At 39.7% G+C, this 26,255-nt stretch overlaps 1 protein-coding gene across 7 annotated transcripts in view; it reads left to right on the top strand.

The window, feature by feature from the left end:
- FRY (FRY microtubule binding protein) overlaps nt 1–26,255 on the top strand; it is a 401,426-nt gene that overhangs the window by 157,607 nt on the left and 217,564 nt on the right. Inside the window, exon 1 of one of the 7 annotated variants that reach the window (XM_046664267.1) lies at nt 5,857–6,552. The exons of 5 other annotated variants lie outside the window; for them this stretch is intronic. In XM_046664267.1, coding sequence (XP_046520223.1) covers nt 6,483–6,552 — 70 coding nt within the window. In that variant the 5' untranslated portion in view covers nt 5,857–6,482. Of the gene's footprint in view, nt 1–5,856; nt 6,553–26,255 lie in introns of those variants that run through there. One more of the 7 variants, XM_046664269.1, reaches the window with a different exon arrangement.

Below are 26,255 nucleotides of genomic sequence, written 5' to 3'. Positions count from 1 at the left end.
ATAATTGTTTTTTATTCTAAGTGTTATCTATCTGCATTTTTGGTAAATAATAATGTGCAAAGCAAATGCTATTTTTTGCTTCTTCAGAAAGGACTTGATATTTTATAATCCTGCATTAATTGTTGGCTACTGATGTAGCTAGTTATATTGGACCTCTTTGTATCTCAGTGTAAATAATTTCTCAGGTTGCTGATAGTAATATTTGAACATAGGGTAGTAACGTTATCAGTACTGTTGTGTGCTTTCGTGATAAAGGTCAGTGGAAGAAACCCTTCCACATTTTCACTTTACATATATGTCTAGAAATACAATATTAAATACTATGTGTGCCTTACATTTACTCTGCAGAAATTGAGGTCAAATCTTTGTAAGTGCAAAATATGTATGAATGACAACATCTCCTGGTTTGGGCTTTAGGTTAATAATATCCAAATATTCAGGCCCTACCTTGAGAAGTTAATAAGAAGAGTAATTTAGGTAAATATTGAGCTGATACTAAGCTAACTAGAATCTCTCTACTAAGCTTTACCCTGGGTACCAAAAGTTAGAAGCACTAAAATATTAAAAAACACTTTTTTGTACATGCACATGTTTAGGCTGCCTTTACCTTTGCAAAACTTCAGCCTGACCCTGGTAGCCAGAAGAAGTGGCTGGAGGTGGGAGCCCTCTGGAGGCAGGGTCCCTCTCTCCCCATTTTCCTAACCTGACTGTGGAGTTAAGGGGGAATTTTATGCTGCATATACTGGGTTCATTGCCAGCTCCAGATCTGCTACTTAACAGTTGTCATCTACCTATGTGCTCATTTAATCCTCATAGCAGACCTGTGTGATAAATAAGCACTATTTTACAGGCGAGGAAACTGAGGCTGTGAGATGTTCAACAACTTTGCCTACAACACAGGTCCTGCACGATAGAGCAGGGACTTGACTCTGGTATGCTATATTGCTCTTCTTCTAATTAATATCCTTTGAATATTTGCCTTGAAGTCACCATTCAATCATCTGGGGCAGTGTTGGGGATGAGGCCCAATTTTCATTTCACCAGTTATGAGGATGCTAGGCATGGAGACCTGAGTTAACTGATGCCCTAGTCCCAATTCATTCTAATGATGTCTCAGTGCCACTTTTAGAGAGGTGCCCAACAGGTGCCCCACAGATGTGCCCTTTTGTCCTGCTTTGCCCATACAGGTCCTCTGAGACACAGCCTAACACAGTGTCTTCACATCAAGCACTCAGTAGGTGTTATTTCTCCTTCCCCACTCTAAACTGGTAAAACCCCTTGGGTGACAGTGAGTTTATGAAGAGGGACTTCCCTGTGTAGAGCAGCAAGGGGGATGGACTTTAGGTTTGCTGCCACGTCTCAGTGTCATCCACTGTCTTCTACTGCTTAAATCCCTCAAGGGCTTCCCACTGCAGTAGACCAACATCCAATTCTTCGTCATGGTCCACAGTTCCCTATAAAACTCCTTTGCAGAGGAGGTGACTGAGGAAGAAAACTGGGTTCTGTTACATTTTTTAATGAAAACAGTTTCAGGAGATATGATTTTCCTTGTTTATGTCTTAATCTGTGCGACAACAAGCTGCGCTTTAATGGCGTTCTGTTGCATTCAAAACATTTAAATATATTTCAATTCATTTGGAAAAATTGTGCTGGATAGTAATGGAGTAAATGTTTTCAAAACTTGTAGAATCTATTGTTCTGAAGATTTGTATATATGGGTTGGATTTTTTTAAGGGAATGATTATTACATTTTATGTTTATGAAATGAACATTGTGTGGCATCACTTCATATTATTTCTCTAATATTTCTTAGCACAGGATAGATCAACCCAAATTATGCATCTAAAATAGATCAAAAAAGAAGTTTTTGATTTATCTCCACACTTTGTTCCTTGGGTCCTCTCTAAAAGCTCTCTTATTCTACTGCTTAAAGAAAAACAAACCCTGTCTCTGTAATTGTTTCCATTGATCTCATCTGCTGTCTTTCTAACTCAATCCAGACAATGCTTAATTTGATTTGGAACAGTTCTTAGTAAGAAACAATGTATAGATAGTAGGAGGAATATAATATTTTTAGTGCTTTTTGAGAATTAGAAACTACTGATCAAAAATTGATAAGACAATTTTTATCTTACATTAAGCCATTTTCCTTTGTTTCCTCAGGATGCTAGTGAAACATTTCTCTTCTGCCAAATACATTCTGAGCATGAATGTACACGTCACTCTGTGACAATAATTACGCGTGTGAACCCACGTGCAGCCATCCACAGGGAAAGGGGGAGGATTCCAGTCCTAACCACGTCAACTCGATCAGATGCTTTAGAATCATTAGGTAATGCCTCTTGATGTTGGCAAGCATCCAGATCGTTTGCCTAGCTTTGTTTTCACATTTTTTTGAACACCACACATTTTAGTCTCAAGAAAGAATTGTCAAAAATGCTAGGAAAGGGAAAACTAAATACGAATTAAAACACAACCCGATTGCACTTCTGTTGCATATTTTTTTCGTAGGCAACAGATAGCATTAGGCATGCGTGACAAGTCTGTTCATTCACTGATTCACTCAATATTTGTTTTTTGCATGAGGACTTACTGTGCGCTAGGAGCTGTGGGGGATACACAACTGAGTGACACACAGCTCTTCTGGAGGGAGAATTAAGACAGATGGTTATACTAGGAATTCAGGCAGGATGTGAGTAAAGGCCATAGGTTTTAAGACATATCCATGCACCCTCTACCACCCTCATCCTACTCTGCCACTCAGCAACCTGGGACATAGGGGACCACTTGGCCTCTGCCTTCTTGAAACACTGTTTTCTTAATTCCTCCTGTACCACCGCAGGCTATCACTAGCCCATTAGGTATCTTGATCACAAATAGGCACCCTTTGCTGTGGATTGAGTGTTTGGCAGATACTGCTCCACACCAGGGTAGACACACCCCATCACCACCCCTTTACAGTTTGGAGAGTGGAGTTCAAACTAGATTTCCACCTTCCTTTGCCCCACCCCAACCCCAGGTCAGACGTCCTTGTACAGCCCACAACCTGTACAACAAATCAAATTAATGTGAAAAATAATGGCATTCTTCTCTAGGTTCCTTTGCAGTGGGGCCACAACCCTCAGGGAACGATTCGTCCCCCAGGCTGAAGCCAGACGGGAAGGTAATGTGTAGTCCTGGAGAACCAATGGGCCTTAAGCACTCCTATTGGTGATAACGAGGATCTTAGCGTCTCCTCTCAAACTCTCTCTAAGGAAGTTGGTAACCATGATTCTCTCCTTGCTTATGATTTAAAAAAAAAAAGCTATCATAAATAACTCAAGTTCTAAATTTTGCGAGACCTAAATTTTACCAGCTATATAACTTTGACCTTAGTTTATGCCTGTTTAAGCCTCCATTTTCTCTCTGTAAATGGGGCCATCGATAGTACTTCATAAGTTTGGGATGAGGATTAAATATGATGAAGTAGGTGTTTTTATCACAGTATTAATGCTCAGTAAATGGAGACGGTGTCATTAATTATTATCGCTTGTCTCAGGTCACTTTCTGACTTTTTTCCACTCTTTGCTACCATTTCCTGAGGCCTCCCACTTTTCCTGTGTTACTGCTACTTTTCTTTCAGCCTCCAACGTCTACCCCTAATTTCTTGCTTAAAGATTCATTGTATGTTCTCCTAAGATTTTTAAGGAAAGGTCCCTTGTTTTCACCGATATGAAAGCTGAAAGCCAGGGATGAATTCAGATTTGATTTTGTATGTTAAGTACCTCTGTCCAGGTGCCTCTTCTGACTACATTGTTTTAGATCCTCCCGATAGAGAGAGGAGACAAAAGGATGCATGTTTGCAAAAGCTTGCAGCAGGTGTCATTCTACTTGATCTGCAGGGCTTTCAACAAAACAAAAGGCCTTTTCTGTTCTTTTACAGTATGTGCTCTCTTTAAAGGTACTCGAATGCAAAAAAAGCATACACTGGACAAGAGTCCAGGTTCTAACGGACAGAAACTGGGCTCTTAGTTGCCGATTCACTCTTCATAGGGAAAACTAGATGCCATTAAAAACAGTCTTTTCTAAATAGCATTTAAAATTTTATGATCGTTTCCTCCTGAAATATATACAAGAGTGGCATTCTCAGCAAATTAATATGTTTATAGTAGGATTGAAAACTTTTAAAAGTCAGTTAAGATCTCTTTTATGCAGTCAACAGAGACCCTCTGTACACTTAAGTAATGATATAGCCTGGCATGTTTGCTGACTTCAGCTGTTTTAAATGTCTGCCTCTTGCTATCCCCTAATAATCATCATTGATGTTCAAAAGTGAAGACCTCTAAGTCATATAAATGGTACAAAAATGTATTTAACTTAAATTAAAAAGTTCTATTCTCGAGTCCCTAAGGGTTCATAGTAAATATCAATGTAACTAAAATTTAATTGCTTACTGTATACAAGATACTATGCTAAGCTCTTTCATTCATAATGTCATTTAATGTTTCCAACAACTGAATGAGGTAGGTACCACTAGCATCTCTACTTTGCAGATGAGGAAACTAAGGCTTAGTGAGGTGAATAGCTTGCCCTGGGTGTCATAGCTAGTACAGTCTGGAGCCAGGTAGGAATCTGGGGCCTGTCTTGAGAGTCTGTGCTCATTAACTTCTAGGCACCATGCAGACCCCCTGTTTATTCACTGCCATCTGCAGTGGGGGAGGCGCCAGAAAGGTGGGCATGGATATTAGTGTTTGTGTTCAGATATAATAGCCGCTTCGAGGTAAAATCTTTGAGTCCTATTTCACCTGAAATCCATATATTCAAAGTACAGGTGGTGAAACAAAATTAGCTCATCAACTCTAATAAGCATGTAAATGAAAAAAAATCAATCCTATAAGAGACTTCCTGAGAATAAAGTGCCAGGAGTGGAGCTGGAAATCTTAGTGGTTGAGTGCTTTCCTTTTGTGTAAGTATAAAAAGTTGGAAAAGGTCATTATAGTGATAGTATCTTAAGGCATTTTAGGACATAGTCGTAAAAATTCTCTTTAGTGTTGAATTTTTAAAATTCTTAGTCTTAAAAAAAGTATATTGTACTCTTTCCCTTCCATTTGTCAAATGAACTGTTAGTCTGAGAAGTCCTGTTTGTGTGTTGACTGAGGGGAGGTGGTTGCCAACTATTTTTTATGTTAAGTAATATTAATATGGTTTATTAATTCCTTTGGAAAATATTAGCTATAAATATACTGGGAAGGGGGTAAGATTCCATGATTTATGAGATGGTTGGCGAAATCCCACCTACTCAAATGTACCCTGTCAAAATTAAAAGTACTCTTATTTAATTCCCTAGTTAAGCTGAATGATAACATGAAACAAAGCTAACTGAAATCAGGACCCCTGATAACAAGATTTCATGAAATAAAAAGCCATTGTACCACCAGGAGTGTAATGCTTTTGCTTTTTATCCTTTCAATACAAATAAAATAGGCTTTATTGGGCTTGGTGCCTCTTAGAAATGAAAGGTTTGAGAAACGGATCCATTGTGAAGCCTGACATTCCGTAAACAAGCCAGCTAAGCAGTTCATACTGTCTCCCCCAGATGCACACATTAGGGCTGGGGAGATGACAGCATGACCAGGAGGGAGACCACGAAGTGCAGATTCCACTGTGCCCATGAAAGAAGAGGAAAAAAAAGCCCAGGCAAATGTCTTCTTATTGAGCTTTCCTACTGCAACAGGGCTGACGGATGGGGCTTTCTAAAAACGTCACTGCAATGAGATCCAGGGGTGCAGCTCCGCTTACTGCAGCGCGATGCAGTTGTGTATATTTCAGGGACAGACACAAGGGGAAGTCGGAGCTAGTGCACACGCGGGCTGCTCACTGGAAGCATTTCTGAAGACGGGATCCACAGAAGCTGGGGCATTCCTCCTCCAGCTGAGTCAGGGACTGAGTGGTGGCTCAGGTTGAGACTGTGGGCAGGGGCACGGGGCGGTGCTCCCAGCCCATCCCTCAGCCCTGCGGCTGCCTTGGGGAGAGCTGTGTGGGCAGGGAGGCTGTCTGCACCGTGTCAGGGAGGCACGCCAAGAAACCCTTCCTCCCAGGGAAAAACGGATCAGAGTTCAGGTGGAGACTTCTTTAGTACCGTACCTGGCTGGAGCAGATCCTGTGGGCTGCCGGCAGCGGGCGTTTCTGGTTATGGCAGCCCAGAAATGAAAGCAGTCGCGGCCACCGCCTCTGGGAGCTGCAGGGAGATCAGCACCCAGCAAATAAGAAGCAAGTCCTGGACCCGGAGGAGGAGGAGGAGCGGTCGAGCATCTCTCTCCCGCTCCTGGTGTCCTTTAAATGAGGACTGCCTGCCAGCGCCAGAGGTAGATCTGCAGAGGCTTCGTCTCAGCTCCTGATCCCGCTTACATCACTAACCTGTGACAGGCACATCTCCACGCCCGGTACCTGCTCCTCCAGCGGCAACCAGTCCAGTCGGAGGAGCCTCTTTGTATGCAGCTGACATGGCCAGCCAGCAGGATTCCGGCTTCTTTGAGATCAGTATCAAATATTTACTGAAATCCTGGAGTAATAGTGAGTAATAGAAAATAACCTTTTTTTGTTTGTTTGCTGGATGTTGCGTAAGGTTCGAGAAATAAAATCTCAACTGGACGCAAATGCCTGTGAGCTGAGGAAGTTTTTTGCTTCCATCTGCTATGAAAAGCAAAATGTCAGAGACGGAACTAGCTTTCTTTAAGTGCAAAGGCTGCCATGGAATTAAAGTAGATTTTGTTTGATTAAATTTTCAAGTGAGATGGCCCTTCAGACTCTGGCAGAGCACATGAGGGGCATTCCCGGCTGCATTTCCTGCCTCGATGTTTATTTGATTTGCTCAGTCTTTATCTAAATATTTTGTGAAGTCTGGTTTAATCAAAGGGGTGTGGCAGGGTTTCAGAATACTTCATAATTGTTTTATTAGGGTATTGTCTAAAGAAAAAAAGTCCTTAACAGTTCAAAACCTAAGACTCATCTTTTTTGTATATAGAGGCATTTTGCACATTTATTTGATCTCTCTCTTGCCCATGTGGATGATGTTCAGAATGCTGTTTAATAGTATTTGAATTTTTTAAAATCCTGAGGTTTGTTATAATCCAAATAACGTGCTTTTCTTAAATGTAAACAAGTGAGGTTCTGACCCTTACCATTTATTAGGACATCAGAATGTTATGGCTTGTGAAGTTCCATTTCTGACCTACTTAAAGATTTTAGCAATGAGATACTTCAAAAAGACAACGTCTAAGTCATCATGAATGTGGAAATGAATTCAAATGAGGCCTTCAGGTGATCAGTGATGCCTTGTATTTTCTCAACAGTTTAAAAACAAAGTCTTCTCTGTATCACCAACAGCCTTCGTACTGGCTTTTGATCAAAGACCGGCAGGTATTACAGATCCTTAATTGTTTGAAATTTTAAAAAAATTTCCAAGTGAAATTTTGATATATTATGTGCATACTAATTAACCTACCTTAGCTCAAAGAGCTAGTGATTAATTATCTCCTACACAAATGACCTGTGGCCAAGATTGTTCTTATGCAAACAAAACCTGGCCAGGAGAACCTGTGCCATAATTGCTTGAGAAAAGAACCAAAGTACCTTCAGCTTAAGGTATTCAGGGATATGCATCTCTAGATGATATCCATAGAAACCTTTTTCCAGGTCATTTTGCACCACTATATACACTGTGGGGCTTGTCTGAAGCTGCTTTTCTACAAGTGGGAAGCCATTTGGGAGTAATACTGTCACCCAAACAGCATTCATTTATTGATTATAGTCATAATTCATTTATCTGGGATTCATTGCTTGTGTAATACTTCACACTCAAGGATGAATCTCCCTTTGTCTCTCCACCCTTTGATTAATGAGAAGAATCTGACATTACAGTGTTCTTTATGGAGCAGTATTCCAATAACTGGAAAGACTTTCTGTGAGTTTGACATCGGCATGTGGTTTTGAATCATTCTGAGTACTCCAAGGCCAGATTATTTTCTTCCATCAATTTTTGTCATTGCCTCATTAGATAAAAAATTATGTTGTGACGATACTGAAGCCAGTGAGATTTCTTTTAAAATCTTTCTCCCCTTGTCTGTTTTCAAATTAGTCTAGACAAAGTGTATGTTCTTTCCACCCTTCCTAAACTCTCTCCACTCCCCCAACACACACAAAGAAAATGGTTCAAAATGACTCTTCATTTCTACTTTGCAAGTATCTGGGACACAAGTTAGAATTCTTTCAATTCATTCAGCAAATATGTATTCAACACCTACTGTGTGCCAGGCTCTGGGGCTGCAAAGGTGAATAAGACACCTACCTGCCATCATAATTTCTTTATTGCCAAAGAGTGAACTTGGTGATTATCTAGCGTTCCTTCAGGGGCCAGAATGTATTTCAGTCCTTTCTTGAAAGAGGAAGAGGAAATATACTTTATGCTTAGTCTTCTTGAAGCTTGTTGCAACACTAACCTGCTTATAACCTAGCATAGCTCTCAGTTTTACATATTTTCAGTAGCAAAGAGATAAAGGAATGCGTATGCAAGGCAAAGTAGAAAACAGAAGCCTTAGGGCTTCAACCTCCTCACTGTAACCTGGCTGAGAGGATGCAGCATGGGGCATGCCACTAATTGGCCCGCATTACAGGTTCCAGAGGCGAGAATGCCCACCCACATGCCTGAATGGAGAATCGGGCCCCTAATTATATGGTAGTGCTTATTTATGAAAGTGCAACAATTAAAAGGCAATAAAACACATTCTGTAACTATGACTGACTGCTTTGCAAGGTGGTAGTAACAAGAAAGATGATTCCATGAGTATTTCCAGGTTTCCACTAGTTTTTTTAAAAATGGAACATTGTGAGGAAAATATAATTTTATATATATTTGTCTCCTGTGAAGAATTAACAAGTCAGTTAAGTCAGTCATTGCCTGGTAAGATGTATTAGCTTTTAATTCAGCATTCATTTGAACGCTTCATTGGCGTGCCCCCTCTGTTGGGCTGCTCTTCGTTTTAATGGGGTTGGGAGTTAAAATGGCCCTGATGTCTGGAAATAAAATGTCCTATGTAGCCCTCACTGTGGAGGCTTTCCTCATCCCCTTGGACACTCATCCTGTTGCACCTGCCCCTCCCCAAGCCATTCGATGATTCTCACAGCTGCTGCCCCTTGGTGTTCACGGCCTTAACCACCACAGGGCCCTTCTCAGTCTCACCTGGAATACTCCTAGTCTCCTAATGGTCTGCCTGACATGGAGCAGCCTGGAGAGGCTTCTGCCAGCATTTCAAAGACTATACCACAGATCCTTCTTGCCCCTGAGTATCTGTGACCGCCATTCAGCGCCCTCTTTGAGCTCCTCATCCTCTCATGTTGTTTCTCTACTCCAGCTATATTTAATCTGCTCACCTTCCTCTGTATTTTACAAACTTGCTCTCCAATCCTTGCCCTTGCATATGTCAGCACCCCTAATCTATCATGCCCTCACCTAGAACACACAAGCTGCAGGACCATGTGTTCTTGGTTCAGATCTCTACTTCCTGTACTTGCATGGCCTTGGACAGTTAATTAACTGCTCTCTGACTCAGTTTTCTCATCTGTAAAATGGAGGCAAAAAAATGGGTACCTCACAGGAGTAAATGAAGTATGAAGACATAAAGTGTTTAGCACAATATCCAGCACATTATAAATGCTCAGTAAATGTTAAAATTATATTAATGGATTCCAATGCTCCCCTCTCTTCTAAACTCACTTAAAATCAGAATTAGAGCATTTTCTCTTTTAGCATTGACATCCTCAGTGGATTATTCTGGGAGTGGTCAATACTCACTACACCCCTAAAGAAGGGCACTGCGTGACTTTATGCCAAAACTAGTTGCTTGCTTTGAGCCATTTTTTCCCTAGATTTCCTTTTGAACTTTACCCCCTTAGCTACCATTAGAATATTCCTAACTTCCCTAAGTACATACCTTCCAGCAGCATGAAAGATGTCCTGGGAATATTCTCAGTGGCAGAAAGTTACTTTGGCTTTCAGTTTTGCTCCAGAAAAAGTTTAGAGCAGATAGTTCCAAGCTATTTCATGGGGAAGGAGAGCTTGCTTTATATTGGTGTATAGAGCTGGTGTGTGGGCTCTCCCACCAATCTGAAACCTCTAACTGGCATTCCTCGTGTTTCTATCCACCCCATGATGTCCAGTGAACACAGGGCCCAATGAATGAAGGTACATTCAGAATCCATTCAACATCTTGATCTTTCCAGGGCAGTTTGCATCTTTCCTACAATATTTGGCAAATCTTGCATCCCACAGTGGGAAACTTTTGAATGCCTGTTAACTCTTTCAGGTAACAAGAATTCCATTGACAAATAAGCTGCTCTGGGGAAGTGAACAAGCCCTTTGCTTGTTTTGAAACGGGATGGGGTGCATTGTAAAATGTCTGATGTTGCTGTAGAAAAACCTGCATCAGTTGGGAGAATCGGATGTGGTATTTTTCAGATATGTTGGAGTGAGTTAAGTTGTGGTGATAAGGACAATATTTCTGTCCAGCATAGAAATGCTGGTTGGTGTAGAGTTGGCTCTGGAGACAAAGAGAAATCATGAGCAAGTGAGGGCTGAAAATACCTCCAGTTTGCTGCAGAACGGTACTTATTGATCCTTATTTATGTCACCAGTATATCTCAAAGACACTGAGAAATGCTTAAGAAAAATCTCTAGATGTTCTTATAAGTGTCTTTGTAGAGTTGGTTTAAAGAAGTAGAATACTAAAGAGGTTAACCAAGTTGCCTAAATCCAGCAGAGTAATACAGCTCAAGGGCAAGCCCTTACCCCAGTTCTTTTAACAGTAGGAAGTACCCAGCACCGTTCCAGGCACCGAGAAGAGCGTTTCTCCAGTGTTCCTGTAGCTCGTTAGATGTTTGACAGTGCACAGGCTCTCGGGCTCTGGTCACTTCTGCCAAAGGACTTTATAGTCCTAATGAGAGCAAAACCCCAGAGCAACATCCACTCTCCCTAACAAGAAAGAGTCTATCCCTGGGTTTATGATGGAGACAAAATAGAGGTATTTTGTTATTGTTGTCAAAATGCATTGAGCAATCCTAGAATAAAAATAACTGCCACATTGACTGTGGGCCCACTGTGTCAGATGTCATCTTGGTAGTTTATATGTGGGGCAACTGCATCGTTATTTGTCCAAACTGGGACACTTTTGAGAGTGAAAGTTAATAATTATGCTAGGACACTGGAAGTAAACTGAGACTCACCCTGGGCAAAGGAGGTCATGCTGTTCATTATCGTCACTCCAGTAACTCTGCAAATTTACATATTATCCACATTTTATTGATGAAAAAAAAAAATGAGAGTTGAGAAAGTGATTTGCTCAAAGCCAGAATGATGGTAAGTGCCATAACCCCCTGCCCCAATCCAGTTGATAATCACATATTTTTATTTTATCAGCATGTCTGATGAGAGGCGTAGGTCCATGCCCAGGATCTGAACCCATGAATCTGGGCCACCAAAGTGGAGCATGTCAGACTTAACCACTATGCCACCTGGCCAGCCCCAGATAATCAAATTTTTTAAAATCACCCATCGGATGATCAAAGGATCAAGAACACTTGGGAACCTAGTGCTTTGTAGATACTTTCATTCTTGTTGTCTGATGCCACTGCCACTTCTCAGCGTCCTCTCTCCATGTGCACCTCTGAAGTGCTCTCATTTGCTCACTCAAGTTCTCTGTCTCTGTCTCTCTCTCTCAAGAACCAGTGCTGGAAAGCACCATCTCCTGAGCACAGACCTCTTTGAAAGACCTAAGTATTGACTAGTGTTCACCATCATTCATACAAATAACACATAGGCAGCTCTGTGCCCTATGGTCATCTGATTAAACACACACATAACACACACACACACAGGAGTGTAATTAAAAGGTACATTTCTTCTGTTAGGAGTGTTTTATGTTGATTTTTTTCTCTATTTTTGAAAGTATATGTAAATACATGTAATTTAAATGGCTCTAGCAAGCAAAAATGCGTTACTCATCTTTACTTCTTTTAGAATGGTCATTTGCCTACCTTGCCGAGGTTCTCTGATATGTTGTATTTCTCTTTAGGAAACGGTAGCAAACTCCTAATTATCTTTAGCAGTGAGAGCAGGGAAAACATTTCCAGGAATAATGGAAATCTGTCTATAATTCAGGTATCTCCTTTTACCTGATAGCTCCGGTCTCAGCCACCATAAAACCTTCTACTGTACTGGCAGCCCACAATGACTCCATTTCAGCTTCTTTGTCTATTTCTGCGTGCTGCTTGGGGGAAATGGCCAAGAACTGAAACAGTCAGATAGGCAAACAGCAGTGGGCAGGAAGGAGAGATGATCTGGATACTTTTATAATCTAGGGACAGCCCAGGATATTTGAGAAAGTTGCCAGTATTTAGATGTTTCAACTGATACAATATACAAATATTCTCTTTATTTAAAAAGACATTTGTTTCAAAACATTTCAATACCCATGACTCATTAGTTCAGTTTTGGGGACAGTTCAAGGAATTGAATGGATTACATGTGTCCTGATCATCTTATTAATAACTTCTATATTTTAAGCCTTATGTGATATTCAGAATGAGTTTGGGCTAATGAGAAATGACATTTTACTGTGTTGGGCTGTTCCGTAGATTGACAGCCCCATACATAAGCTTTTTGTACAGGTTCTTTACTGGCCTTGAATTTATTTAGTGTAGTGTAGTTTAGTTTGTAGTATAGTGTAGTGTAGTGTAGTTTGCTCAGCACTTTCAAGCACATTACCTCATTTGATGAATGAGATGCATTGATTATGAATAAACTAGCTGCTTCTTAAATGTCCCTGGTTTGGGATGATAAGGCTAATTCTCCCAAAGTTCAGCTTCTGTGTATGAGATACCCGTATGGCATCAGGTAGGTACATTTTGTGAGGTTTTAGATCCAATTCAAATGAACAAATAATGGTTGTAGTCCATAGTCTTTGCCTTTGAATGGGACTTTTTGTAAAGGCCATATAGCTTGGCCTTTATCAGTTAACATATACAGAGGTGAGTCTATCCAAAAAACATACATATTAAGATTTTCTGGATTTATATGTACCCTAGCATTTCTTTTAGTCCTCTTTTTTTAAACACTTGAACATTTCTAATTTTCTACAAGGGGGTGCCTTCTGGGAATCGCTCACTATTTGCACGCTATCCCCGTGCAGAAGGTTTAGCAGGCAACCACTCCCTAGAAAGGTGAGTTGCATTTCTGAAAGCGGTAGTACACAGCTTGATCTCATTTTTTTTCTTACTAGTCTCTCTCATTGGATAGATTCCATTCATCATATTCATTTAAATATTGCTTCATTGTAGAACTGTTGACTACATGAGTAAGAGAATGCTCTCTCTTGGAACTGAAAAGTTGTATCTCCCAGGCTTGGAGGAGCGTGGGGAATAGCCTTTTCCATAAGAGCATCTTTACTTACTTTTCAAGGCTGGGTTATACTCAAAGACTTACTATCTTAGCATCAGCTTTTCTTGATTATTGCTCCCAAAATGCCTTGCCACTCAACAGTGTCAGAGAAGAAAAGCAAACGCTATTCAATACTTCTTTATTGAGCATCTACTGTGCACTAGACACACCACTTTGGGAGCTTCATAGCTGAATCAGAGCTGGATCCTACCATCAAGGATCTCAGAACTTGCCTTCCTTCCTTGTGTGATTCAGAATTCAGGAATATTAATGCAGAAGTTCCCAGGAGTTAAATAATCCTAGGAGAGGATCCAGTGATATTTCAGAGATAGAATGTCCCCTAGAGAAATTTATTTGGGAGGATGTGTTTGATAGATTCTGTTGATTTTAACTTTATGGATTTATGCTTTCCCTGCATCTGAGAACTATTGGGAGCCTGGTGTTTGCAGGCAAAGTCTGTAAGAACATTTTAAAATATTCCTCCTCGCAGGATGGCTGAAGGATAAGAGGAAATGTGAATTATTTACTCTGGAACACTTGACTAGATGTCAGTAGTTGGGGCAGCAAGCATTTCAGATAGGCATTCTTTACATTAGAAAAATGTGAAGTGTTGCCATATTTATCAGCATTTTGACCTGGGACTAATTTAAAGCCAGTTAACTTTCATTTTGGGTGTTCCTTTCACTCTTCAGAATATTTGGGGGAATAAGCAGAAGAGGGGTGTGTGTGTGTGTGTGTGTGTGTGTATGTATGAATTATGTATTTCTATAAGTTAAGTCTAATGATATCTTACCTATATTCTTAAACTTTTCTTCTTTTTCACAGAACATGCAAGCACAAGCATTTAAATATTAGTCACCCAAAACTCCAGATGCTAAGCAGTGAAAGTTTATATTCTGCCAGCGTATCAGACTCTGTAATGAGTCTGATTTTGGTTTAATTCCTTTCTACTGTTCAGTCATTTGATGAGCTGCAGATGGAGATTTAAGCCAAAGCCATAACATTTCAGCTAATACTTTTTATGCTGCTGTAAGAATTTGTTGTCGTGTCAATTTAAGGGAGTTGAAATCTTTTTTGAGAAGGCATTCAAATCTACATTAAGTGCTTTTATCAACTCTAATTTGATCTACAACTCTGACTGCCTCTGCTGTTCTTAATCAATTGCAAAGTGCAAAGTAGTTTAGCAGTGGAAGACAGCTCTGAGATTTCCAGGACTTTTCAGCTAATGCTATAAGCACAACGTTATGAAAATCTACAATTAAGTTTCCATTAAAATTTTATTCCTGAGCTTAAGAAACACTAGGCTGACTTCTTTGAGTTTAGACTTAAACAGGTAAATATGTACTTTGGCAGCCAGAAAAAGGATAGAGTATTAGATTAACTAGGGTAATACTTTAGTAAAATTCCATTTAAATGTTATGTACGAAGGATTCAGCAAATCAATAAAATAGTTTATTACCTAAAAGTCAAACCAATAAAATGCTTCAGTTGTACACATATAAGACGAGGTTTTTCTTCCCTGTTTTTGTGTTATTTTCCCGTGTGTGACCTTGATTATCTCCTTCGGTCGCTTCCTTATGTGAAAGGAACAAACCTGACACTTTGTCTCTAGCTGTTTAATGTGAAGGGTTTTGAATACCTCCACTGAAAAATGAGGTTTATGTAAACATCATAATGTTTGTGGGTGATTTCTCCTATCCCGTTAAAGCCGGAATGAAGGAAGCTGAGTTGTGCATTATTGAACTTGACTGATAAGTAGAGACTGGATCTCTGACTTCCTAGACTAGCTTGCTTTTAAGTATTCTGAATAAGAAAAAGTTGTCACACTACACAGCCTATCAGGTTCTTTCCATTGTTATTTTTTATAGAAAAGTAACTGTGTATCTAACACAGTGAATTTGAACAGAGTTGTCTCTAATCTGAAGTGCTGACATTCTTCATCTGGAGAGACGGGCATTTCTTTCTGCACAGTGAGATATGGGGTTTATGGAAATTGCTGGCATTCTGGAGGTTTTATAACATGTGATCATCCAGTCAAAGTATGCTCTCCTAGGTTTCAGTAGCTATCATGTTTCATTTAAGCCATATTGAAATAAAGAAGGTCATAAGGATGAACGATGCTATTAAAAAATCCACCTGTAACCTTGTTGGATTTGTTATAATGTTCACCTTTACTTAATGCCTGCAGCTAGGTAGAAAGCTCGGTGACACCTTTAAAGAATTTTAAAACTGAAAACGCTGCTTTAGGTGAATAGATTTCCTATGACTTCAGCAAATGATAAGCAGTTAGTTTAAAATTTACAAGTTAGACTACCAATTAGAAGACAAATTGCAGTTTTTCTTTAAAAGAAACAACAAACACTCTACTTTTCAACATTTAGTTTTTGAAAACCACGTTTTTAACGGATCTCCCCTAAAAATGAGGCCTTGTAACTGAATGACAACATGGTCTTAGTTATAGTACCATTTGTACTATCTCAGCCCCCCAAAATGAATCTTCTACATTTCTGATAAGAATTTTAGCTTCCTTAGGGAGTTTAGAGCGAAGCCCAGCCCTGTGTTAGGGCCACACTGCGTGCCTGGTTTCACTTCCCTCAGGATTTGATGGTGACCCTGAGCGCTGTTCTCGTCTTTTCTTCCGGGTTGAAAGTGCAAGACAACCTGTCCTCGTTCTATTTTATTTGACTGAATACAATTGCAAGAAAATAGGAAAATATAAGAGACTTGCCTTCTGATTTTCCACTCCATCTACTAACAAACCCCCAACCCTTATCATTATGGGAAAGCTAATCCTGGTTTGTGCCAATTGAGCTATCAATTTTGAAGGGGATTGAAAACCTGGCCCATTTTCAACTGAAAAAAAAAATTTTTTTTAACCAACAATTTTAAGTGCTTGAACTTTAAGCAAGGTCAAAATTATGAATGAGAATGAAGATTCTACCACATTTCCAATATCTAAAACTCAGTTTTACCTTAGCTTCTTTTCTTTCCTTTACTAACCGTTTTGTTAGCCATTTCAATGCTTGTTACCATTTTCTTAGAGGGACAAAGGAGTTGAAATTCAAATTATCTTTTATGATTAGTCAGCTGCTTTACTTAAAAAAGAAAGAAGAAAAGAAATATAAATTGGAAACAATTGAGTAGGATTCGGAAGATCAGCAAATTTCATTTCTAAGTCCCCCTTGTCACTAATCGCAATACAGTGACATCCCTGCTGTTCACAGATATAATGGTATGCTAATACATAGAACTAACATTTACCATCTAGTATGTTGAAATGTATGTCATTTTAGGATGCTTTTGCTATAAATAATAGGATAACTTCATAATGGCTGAAAGAATAAAGAATTTTCATTAGCTTGCCTAACCCCACAGCCCTGGAGATGGGAGGTTCCAGGTGGGTTTAGAAACTCAAGGACCCAGACCATCCAGTCTTTAGACTTGTCACTGCATGGTCACAAGACAGCCACCTCAGTTCCAGACATCTTTGCCTTACTTAAGAGTCAGGAAAGAAGGAGGCCCGGGTTAGGTCTTTCTTCTGGCAAGAGGAGAAGATTTTTCCAAAGACCCCAGAAAACTTCGTCTTGCATTCCTCTGATTGGAATTGGGTCACATGCTGATCACTGGCAAAGCTGAATGGAATTACCATGTTGGCTTAGACAAATAATGATGCATATCCTGGCACTGGGGTGGGTCCACCTTTTGTAAGACAAAAGACTTCTGCCTGCTACCTGAACAAATAGAGATTCTTTTACCAAGAGAGAAGGGTAGGCAACCAACAGTAACCACCATTAAATGTAAACTGTACAATGGTAGACGACTATTACTAATTCACCGCCTATTGTTATATAACATTGCATTAAATGCAATAATAGTAGCTGATATCTGTAAGCCCTTATAAAATGTCAAGAGCTGTTCCCAACCCCCTTCTCCTGTGCTTATTTCCCATCAGATCATCTGAAAGAGGCAGGTGCTCACTTTCTCAGCCTTCAGTGCAAGCCTGCAACTGAGATTTGGTTCCTAGGGGAACTTCTGGAACATATTTTTCTTCCTGAAAATAGAAATGCATCTTTTGCCACTCTGATTGACCTGCTGCTTCCAGCCTTTGAGCACAGTTTGTATAGACAGCAGAAAAAAATTTTAAATTCTAATACCCTAAGATGGCTTTAAGCTGAACATGAGCCACGTTCCTGCTCTTAAGGAGAGGATTGTCTGGTGGATGAGATCTACATAAATCAATAATTACAATAAAATATGACTAGTAATCAACCCCATGAAAGATGAATTCTGTATGTGAGTAAGAGTGACTGTTGTTTGTACATAAATGTCACTCATTGACCCCTAAGGTCAGATTTTCCCTATTATTTCCCTGTATTACTGACAGTCATCTCCAAAGCTGAATGTTTTTTCAGCAGCCTGGTGAAGCTGTGACATCATCTCTCTTCTCCAAGCCCCTTATTGTGCTCAGCTTCGTCATTATAAATGCTGCATTTCACTCTCGGTCAGTCCCAGACAAGAAACTGGAGTCCTTTTCAACATTCTTTGTTGTTCATTCAATACATTGCTAAAACTTGTCATGCTTTTCTTCTCAAATGCCATCTCCACCATCTGGATCTTCATCACCGTCACCTCTGCCAAGGTCTGGTTCCAGATCTTCATCACCTCCCATCTGGAGCACTCAAAACTCTTCCTTGCTGGCCTGTCTGCTGGTACCACCTTTCCAGGACACCCTGGCCCTTGCCACAGCCTTAAGCATTGATCTCCACCTTTGTTCTTGTAATTGTATGTCAGCCCTGAGAGTGTTATTTCCATGCACAAGGATTACACAACAAATGCTTTTGATGTGGATGCTTGCAAACACGTTGAATAATTAAAATGTCATTAGGAACTGTAAGTTGTCATCTGAATTCATTTTATTGACCATATATATCCAAACCATTTATTTTGGTAGGTGTAAGAATTCTCTGGAATGCAGAAATGGACCCAATCCCTGACCCACAGTCTGTAATCACCGTGATGGGCCAGAGATTGGGTGGAGTTATTATTTTCATGCTAGAAATGCACTTTAAGGTAAAAGGAGTAACGTGTACTATTCTGTATATTTTAATGCTGCTGAGATTTAAAGCATGATGCAGAAATTAAGGAAAAACTTCCCTAAAGTTAAGTAAAAGACCAAAAGCTAAGTATAATTATCTGGTTAGTATATTAAGGGAGCTCAGGCAGAGGATCTAACCACTCATGAAGTGTACACACTCCAGTGATGGAAGGCCCACTCAACAATTCTCAAGTGTCCCTTATACACAAAATAACAGTCATCAAACTGACCTAGAGAGCTCATTAAACATCATATTGTTCTGCCAGACAAGGCTTTGTTTTAAGGAGTGACTAAGAGACTGTCACTTCTGGGGCCAGGAGAATGAAAATGCTCTTCAGGCTCTGGGAAAAGGATAGAGATAAATTGTTGATACTGTTCCTACGACATCTCTCCCCATCTCAGTCTGCATCTGCTTGGGCTATATTTTATACTGAAAGATGACTACTTGACTTATTTATTCAGCTCATTGTTTTCATGAAGTTTCTGCTGTTGACCCACACAATGGAGAGAAGGTTAGAATGTTCTTGATGGACAGTGTTTAATTAATGCCAAAGATCTACCCAGGCCTGATGGTTTTGGAGCTGGCAAAGTCATGTGAGCTCAGAGCTTGAGTCCAAGTCTGTTTCCTCCACTTTAAGTGGAAAGTTAACCAAGTCCAGAAGAGTCAGCCAGGAGTGTCATCCCATTTGGCTTATTTGCTTTCTTTTTTTCTTGCTGAAAACAGAAGTGAATCACACTTTTCACTGATCCCTGCTGCAGAGGGAAATGATGCAACACTGGTCACGTGGCACAAAGAAGAAAGGCCCATTATGCAAACCTAGTTCTTCATTGTGTTCTGGTGTAAGGAGAGGTTCAATACCCACACTGGGAAGCAACACCCAACCATGGTTCTTAAATTTGGATCCTTCTCTACATGGAGGAGTCATGATGTTTTACTTTGGTTTTGTCTCTTTTTTAATTCTTCTGCCTTCTTAACTAATGACTTCATTAATTTTGGTTGTAATATAAAATATGGGAAAAATTTATTTCAACTTGTTTGATTTATTTTTCCGTATGATTTAGGATAGTTGTGAACATGTGCTTTGCCTCAGCCACTTACTTGCTATGTTACCTTGAGCAAGATACTTAAACTGATTCTGAAAAAAGGTATTAATATGTCATATATGTCTTTATAAATAAATAATATGCATATATGTATATGTACCTACCCATAGAGCCATAACAATTAAATGAATTTGTTTACGAAATGTTTAGTATACAGCCTATTATAATTGCTTGATAAATGTTAGCCATTATTATTTTTAATTTACTTAATTAATGCTTGTCTAAATTCCTCTTTTTATCATGTTCTATCATATTTGCTCATTGCCAAGACAATATGACCAGGAACTGAAGAGTCCTGGAGTCTCTTTGTGACATCTTCTTGGTTTGGCAATCTGATCTTTACCATCCCCATAGTAGACATTTTGATAAAGAGGTATGTTTCTGGAACTTCAGAAAATAAACCATCTGAAAATGTCCAAGGTGAAATACCTTCCTTTCAACTTCAGAGTTGTGTAGAGTGACCGATAATATAACAAGGTGTTATTATGTGCTATAGTTGCAGCAATTTCTGCGAGTGTCACATGAATTAAACCTTAAGCATGTGTTGTTTGGACCTGAGCCAAACTCCTCTCCCAAGGATGAGTTCAAATGCCACCTTCAGGGTGAAATCTTCTCTGACTGCCCCATTTCCCCCAACCTTTCTATACACTGCCGTTGTAGCAATGGTGATATTGTTGTGACATGTGCCTTCCCTGTCTAGGGTCCTCCTGGGCTAAGAATCAATCCTTTGTTCATTGTTATATTCCCCAGCACATTTTAGGGCACATTGACTGTTGTTAATAAACTGTTAAAGGTTGGCGGAGTGAATAAAATTACCTGAATGGGTGTGAGAGGTTTATGGCCAAACTTAACTGGCATCCCATCAGCGGATCAACCACCAGCAAGCAGTAACATTTTATAATCTGCAGTCTTTCTATCTTTTTCTCCAAACAGTGACTCAACATCTAATCTTGGCAATAAAGTCTCTTCCCTTCCGTGATCCTCACCTGTTTTCTTTGAGTGGATTGAACAAGTTAAATTGCACCATTGTGCTCACAGAACTCTGGGCAGATGTGTCCATGAAACTCAAAATGAAGTTAGAGTGAAATAGTTTTTTATTTATGTAGCGATCAGCCAACTTGAGAGACTATTTCTGTGATGGGTTTTTTGTTTTTGTTTTAAATCAGTCAACACTGTCAAAGATTGCTCTCTATAAAAAATATTAACTTATTCCTATGTTTGTCTAAATGTCATTTAAGTTATGTGGACTTAATTTAACTTTACTTTTAAACCTTTCAGCCGCTTTTGCCAAATTGGAAGGAAACCATTCTCAGTGAAATTACTGAACTCGTTTAATTCTTCACTGATCAAAGTCTTTTTCCATCCCATGAGAGATGCTATTGTTTCGTATTTGGAGAAACTGACTGTCTTACTAGAAAAAAAGTTCTGAACCCAAAGATTTTATCATGGTGATTAAAGTGGATGTACTCAAAGCAACAGCTCAAATTGGGCATGCCTAAATAAGCTTCAGGAAGCCCCTGTGAGTGACTCAGCCATTCCCCGGTCCCTTCTTATAAATTATTAAATGCCCACTTGTGAGGGCACCTTGGTAGATAGAGTACACTGTGACTCAGCAGGCCCAGCTGCTGCCTTATGGTCTTTACAATCAAAGACAGCCTGCCTTGATGGAAGGGGAGGCATAAAGAGTTGCAGAGAACAGAAACACTGATTAAATAGATGTTCTAGCCAGGGATTGTGCTTGGACTTAGGGATACTGACATAAATAATTATCCAGAGAAGAGAGTGATTCGTCATTCTATGTAGGAGGGAAGAGGTTGAGGAGTAGTTCCAAGAGGCTGTGACATTTGAACCTGAAGAATGCTACAGAGAAGAGGGCAAAGGGCAGAGGAATCACAGGAGCAAATGCGGGGAGACATGAAAGTGGGAGTGACAACTGGAGCCGAGGGTCCCCACAGGAGAGTGACAGATGGTACGCAGAGGCAAGTTGGGTCAGATCATAAGGAACATTGAAGGACCTGCTGAAGAGTCTGGGCTTTATCCTGAAAGCATTGGGCAGGCCATACTTAACAGGTTTTTAAGCAGGGAGCAACATGGTCAGATCCCAGCTCATTCTGGGAGTCGTGGCTGAAAATGGAGGTAGAGAGAATCACTGCCAGGATAACCCAAGAAAGAGATGGCACGGAGTCAAAGTAAGGTAGTAGTAGATGTGTTGGAAAGGAGGGAACAGTTTTAAGCAATTTGTTTGAGGTAGAGTTGCTGGGGTTTGGTATCTTCCCTACACCCAGCCCATGCTTTATTTTAATGCAGGATAAAAACATGTCTGATTATGTAGCTCATGCAAACTGCTTAAAAAAAATAGAAGCAATTTCCTGAGGAACAGTATTTTGAAATTATACATTGAAGAGAACTGTGCTCTTTAAATAGAATATTTGCGTTGAGGCTGAAAGGTGATGGTAGAGTTCTCTCTTGATAATACTCATTTGATTTACTGCACCCAAATAACTCAGAGGCATTTTGAGACTGCTGTTTACAGCCTCTGTTGAATTTGTCTTATGGTTATTCCCAGGTTATAGATTGACAGAGGTTTTGCTTTGTTTTATTTTTTAATAAAATATAAAATTTAGATGACTGAATGACCTTAACTCATTTAAATGTAAAAATAAGCATCTAATGAGTGCTGCATAGCCTGCTGGAATACTTTGGGATAGTTTTGGGGTATCAATTCATCTAAGTTGTCTAACCAGTTTTTACATATGGAAGTTTCCCAGGAAAATGTAGTATAATTTTTGCTGGAAACCAATGCATCAGGAAAGGTCCCAAAGATAGGACTTCTTTTTTTTTTTTAAAGATTTTATTTTTTCCTTTTTCTCCCCAAAGCCCCCCAGTACATAGTTGTATATTCTTCATTGTGGGTCCTTCTAGTTGTGGCATGTGGGACGCTGCCTCAGCGTGGTCTGATGAGCAGTGCCATGTCCGCGCCCAGGATTCGAACCAACGAAACACTGGGCCGCCTGCAGCGGAGCGCGCGAACTTAACCACTCGGCCACGGGGCCAGCCCCCCAAAGATAGGACTTCTTAAGAAACAAGGTTCAAGATGATCACTGCTGGCTGCTTTTTATTATATTCACAGCCATACATGGTTTGCTCCTGCTATGGTAGACAGGTACTAGCAGTTTGACTTTTCCTTCTGTCTTCTAGGGAGAGCAATGTGCTTTCTGGGGCCGTATATACTTGCGTAAATCCCTCTAGGAAAAAATTTCTCCTAGTGTTAGGTGACTTGATGATGACATATTTTTCTATGTTTTTATGCCAGTTCAAACTCCATCCCGTTAGGCTAGTTGAATCAGATTCTCCCAATACCTCCTCCATGCCCTTATGTGAAGAAACTTCTGGAAGTTGTATCAACTTTTATGGGCTGCCAGGGTGTATGACCGTAACTACTTCAGAAGGCCACAGGGTGCTCTGGTAACAATGAATAAGTAATGGCAGGTGGTGTGTCATCACATAAGAAAGTAAGGTAGACATGCGCCTAACTTGTCATAATAAAACAACAGGCTGTAAACTCTAACCTATACTGCTGGTACACTCCCACGACTCTGAATGAATATTGCAAAATAAAGGAACTTAAAATTAATTTATAATTAGGGCCAGCCTGTGGCCTAGTGATTAAGTTCAGCACTCCAGTTAAGTGGCCATTCCAGGCACAGACCTACACCACTCCTCAGCAGCCATGTTGTGGTGTCAGTCCACAAAACAGAGGAAAATTGGTACAGAGGTTAGCTCAGGGCGAATCTTCCTCAGCAAAAAAAATTAATAATTTATAATTATATATTCACACATACAGTATTTCAAGAAGACATGTCAGTATGTGAACAAACTCTAAAACTGCTACTTAATAATGAGAGTTATTCATGTGGATGAACTTATAGTGATATAGTTGAGAACAGCGATCATAATTCACAATGAGAAGTTATGCAGTACTAAAACTCCTTTCATATAGATACATATTTAAATATTTCCATCCCCTTCCAATTTGGGAGCTCAAAACTATTGCATCCCAGGATGTAGTGGAGTGAGGTAAGTAACCATTTCCCTTTTATTTAGTTAAGGGAGGTTTTGTGGTACAAGTGGGACTTTTAAAAGGTCTTTGAAAGAGATGATGTGTTGGCAGGATCGGGAGGAAAAGGCATGTCAAGCAAAGTGTGTAGTTGGGAGTGGAAGAAGCAGAGGAAGGGAGTGGTGAGATGGCTGGCAAGAGCAGATGGAAGGGAATTCAAGAACTACCTCCCAGAATGAAAAAGCAGCCCACCAAAAATTCATATGCACGTTTGCTGCTTTAGCTTTCTGCTTAAATATTGAGCCCATTTTCCCCAGCATGCTCGAATTCCTCCTGTATTTTCAGGTGGGTATCAACTCTCTGAGACCACTAAACTGCGCGCACGATGAAAACAGTTGTACTATGACAATAGTGTCAGTCAAAATAGTGGTGTGCCTGTTTTGCTAGTGCAAGTCTGTATTAAGAGTTCAAAATTTTTCATACAATTTTCCCAGCTTTTCTTTCTACATAGGTGTAGTTTTAAAAAATTAAAGATTTAGGGGCCGGCCAAGCAGTTAAGTGCATGCATTCCACTTTGGCTGCCTGGGGTTCACTGGTTCACATCCCAGGTGCAGACATGGCACTGCTTGGCAAGCCATGCTGTGATAGGCATCCCACATGTAAAGTAGAGGAAGATGGGCATGGATGTTAGCCCAGGGCCAGTCTTCCTCAGCAAAAAGAGGAGGATTGGCAGCAGATGTTAGCTCAGGGCTAATCTTCCTCAAAAAAAAAAATTAAAGATTTAAAGAAATCAACAAAGGTTCATTGAGAACCCATTATGCACAAAGCCCTGTGGTAGAAGCCAGGGTGAATTGCAAAGAAGTGGAAGGTGTTTACCCCAAAGAGGCAGGCAAGGTGGAAATCCATGTGATATTTAGTAGGAATGACAATGGCAATACAGGAGCTGTCACAAATCAATGTGTAATCAAGATGCTATAGTTAGACAGTGCTAAGGGAGCATGAAGATGTTTAGAAATCTGTTCTCCAGTCAGTTTTATATTTTTGGTTTTATATGGGTTTCGGTGCCATGTGGAAGCATTTAATATCAGGGATATCTTTTTTGATGTTTTTACTTCTCAACTTCTAGGAGGCAATCTGGTATAGCAGAAAGAGTACAAACTTCTGAGCCAGCAAATCTGTTTGAGTCCTTTTTTCCGGCATTTATTGGGTGTGTGATCTTGGACAAGTTACTTCAGTTTTCTCAGTGGTTGAATGGGGATGAAAGTGATGGCCTCTCAGTTTCACCTAGCCTGAGGCTTTGTGAAGTGATTAATAGATGTTAGCTTATTGAATCAATAAAATTATCACTTATTGGTGAATATATATGACTACAGGTTTTACTAGTTCATGGGTGTGCAACACTGTGGCTTTTCTTAATGTTCATTCACAAAAATTGTTTCCCGTATGTCTAAGTTTTATAAGCAGCAGTTAGTTTGGAGAAAAGCATGTATCATAGTAATATAATGCAAGACAGGCAATTTTAAGTTTTCTAGTAACTACATTAAACAGAGGTTAAAAACATCTGAAATTAATTTTAACAAAGTATTTTACCTATTCTAGTATATCTCAAATATTTCCACATGTAATCAGCGTAAAAATTATTACTAACTTATTTTACATCCCTTTTTTGGGGAATAATTTTTCAAAATCCATTATATATTTTATACTATCAGCACATCTAAATTTGGACACCAAATTGGTCAAAAACCCATGATCTCTATTTAGATTTCATAAAATTTAAAGTTAAAAAAGTTTCACATATGAAAATTGGTTCACTTACTTAAATTTTTTCCAATAACTGAATCACACATCAGTATTTAAACTAATTAAAATTAAAATGCGGCAACTCAGTTCCACTAGCCACATTTCAAGTGCTTAATAGCCCTATGTGGCTAGTATTGAACAGCACAGGTAAAATTAACTTGAATTGTTTTTCAGAAGGTCCCTAGACTTTTAGGCAGCAGAGTCATTTCATAATATAAAATTAAGACATTCTAAACTTGGATTTCGTTTTGGGAGTTGGCTTATCCTGACTATGCTTAATAGTGACTCTGACACTCAGATTGTCATTCTACCTGCTTGATTTACAAGGTCTCTTTTGAATGAAGCTCTAGATTAGCCTAAGGAATGTTTAGTTACTTTTAAAATGCTGCAGAAGGATCACTGTTTTTTTTGTAGTATGCATCTGAATTCATCTTTGGAGACAAATAGTCTGGGTCTCAGGCTTCATGACTTGCCCAAGGTCCTATGGCTAGTTGTGTGGCAGAGATGGCCCTTAAAGGTGGACATACAGGTCCATGGTGCCATGGAATCCATATTTGGCCTCATTAGGTGCAGGTAGATCCCTGGTGCTCTGCTTTGGACACTTAGTGTCTTACCTAAAGGAGGACCCTTTCTTGGGCCGTATTTTTTGATTCTCAAAAATATCATCAACCCAAAATACAAGGTGGAGTGCAAAGAAGAACATGTTGACAACTGAGTTGTCTCAAAGA

The sequence above is a fragment of the Equus quagga genome, chromosome 6 (assembly GCF_021613505.1).
Source record: "Equus quagga isolate Etosha38 chromosome 6, UCLA_HA_Equagga_1.0, whole genome shotgun sequence".
In the NCBI taxonomy this organism is placed as follows: Eukaryota; Metazoa; Chordata; class Mammalia; order Perissodactyla; family Equidae; genus Equus; species Equus quagga.
This window is presented reverse-complemented; position numbering and strand designations above follow the sequence as displayed.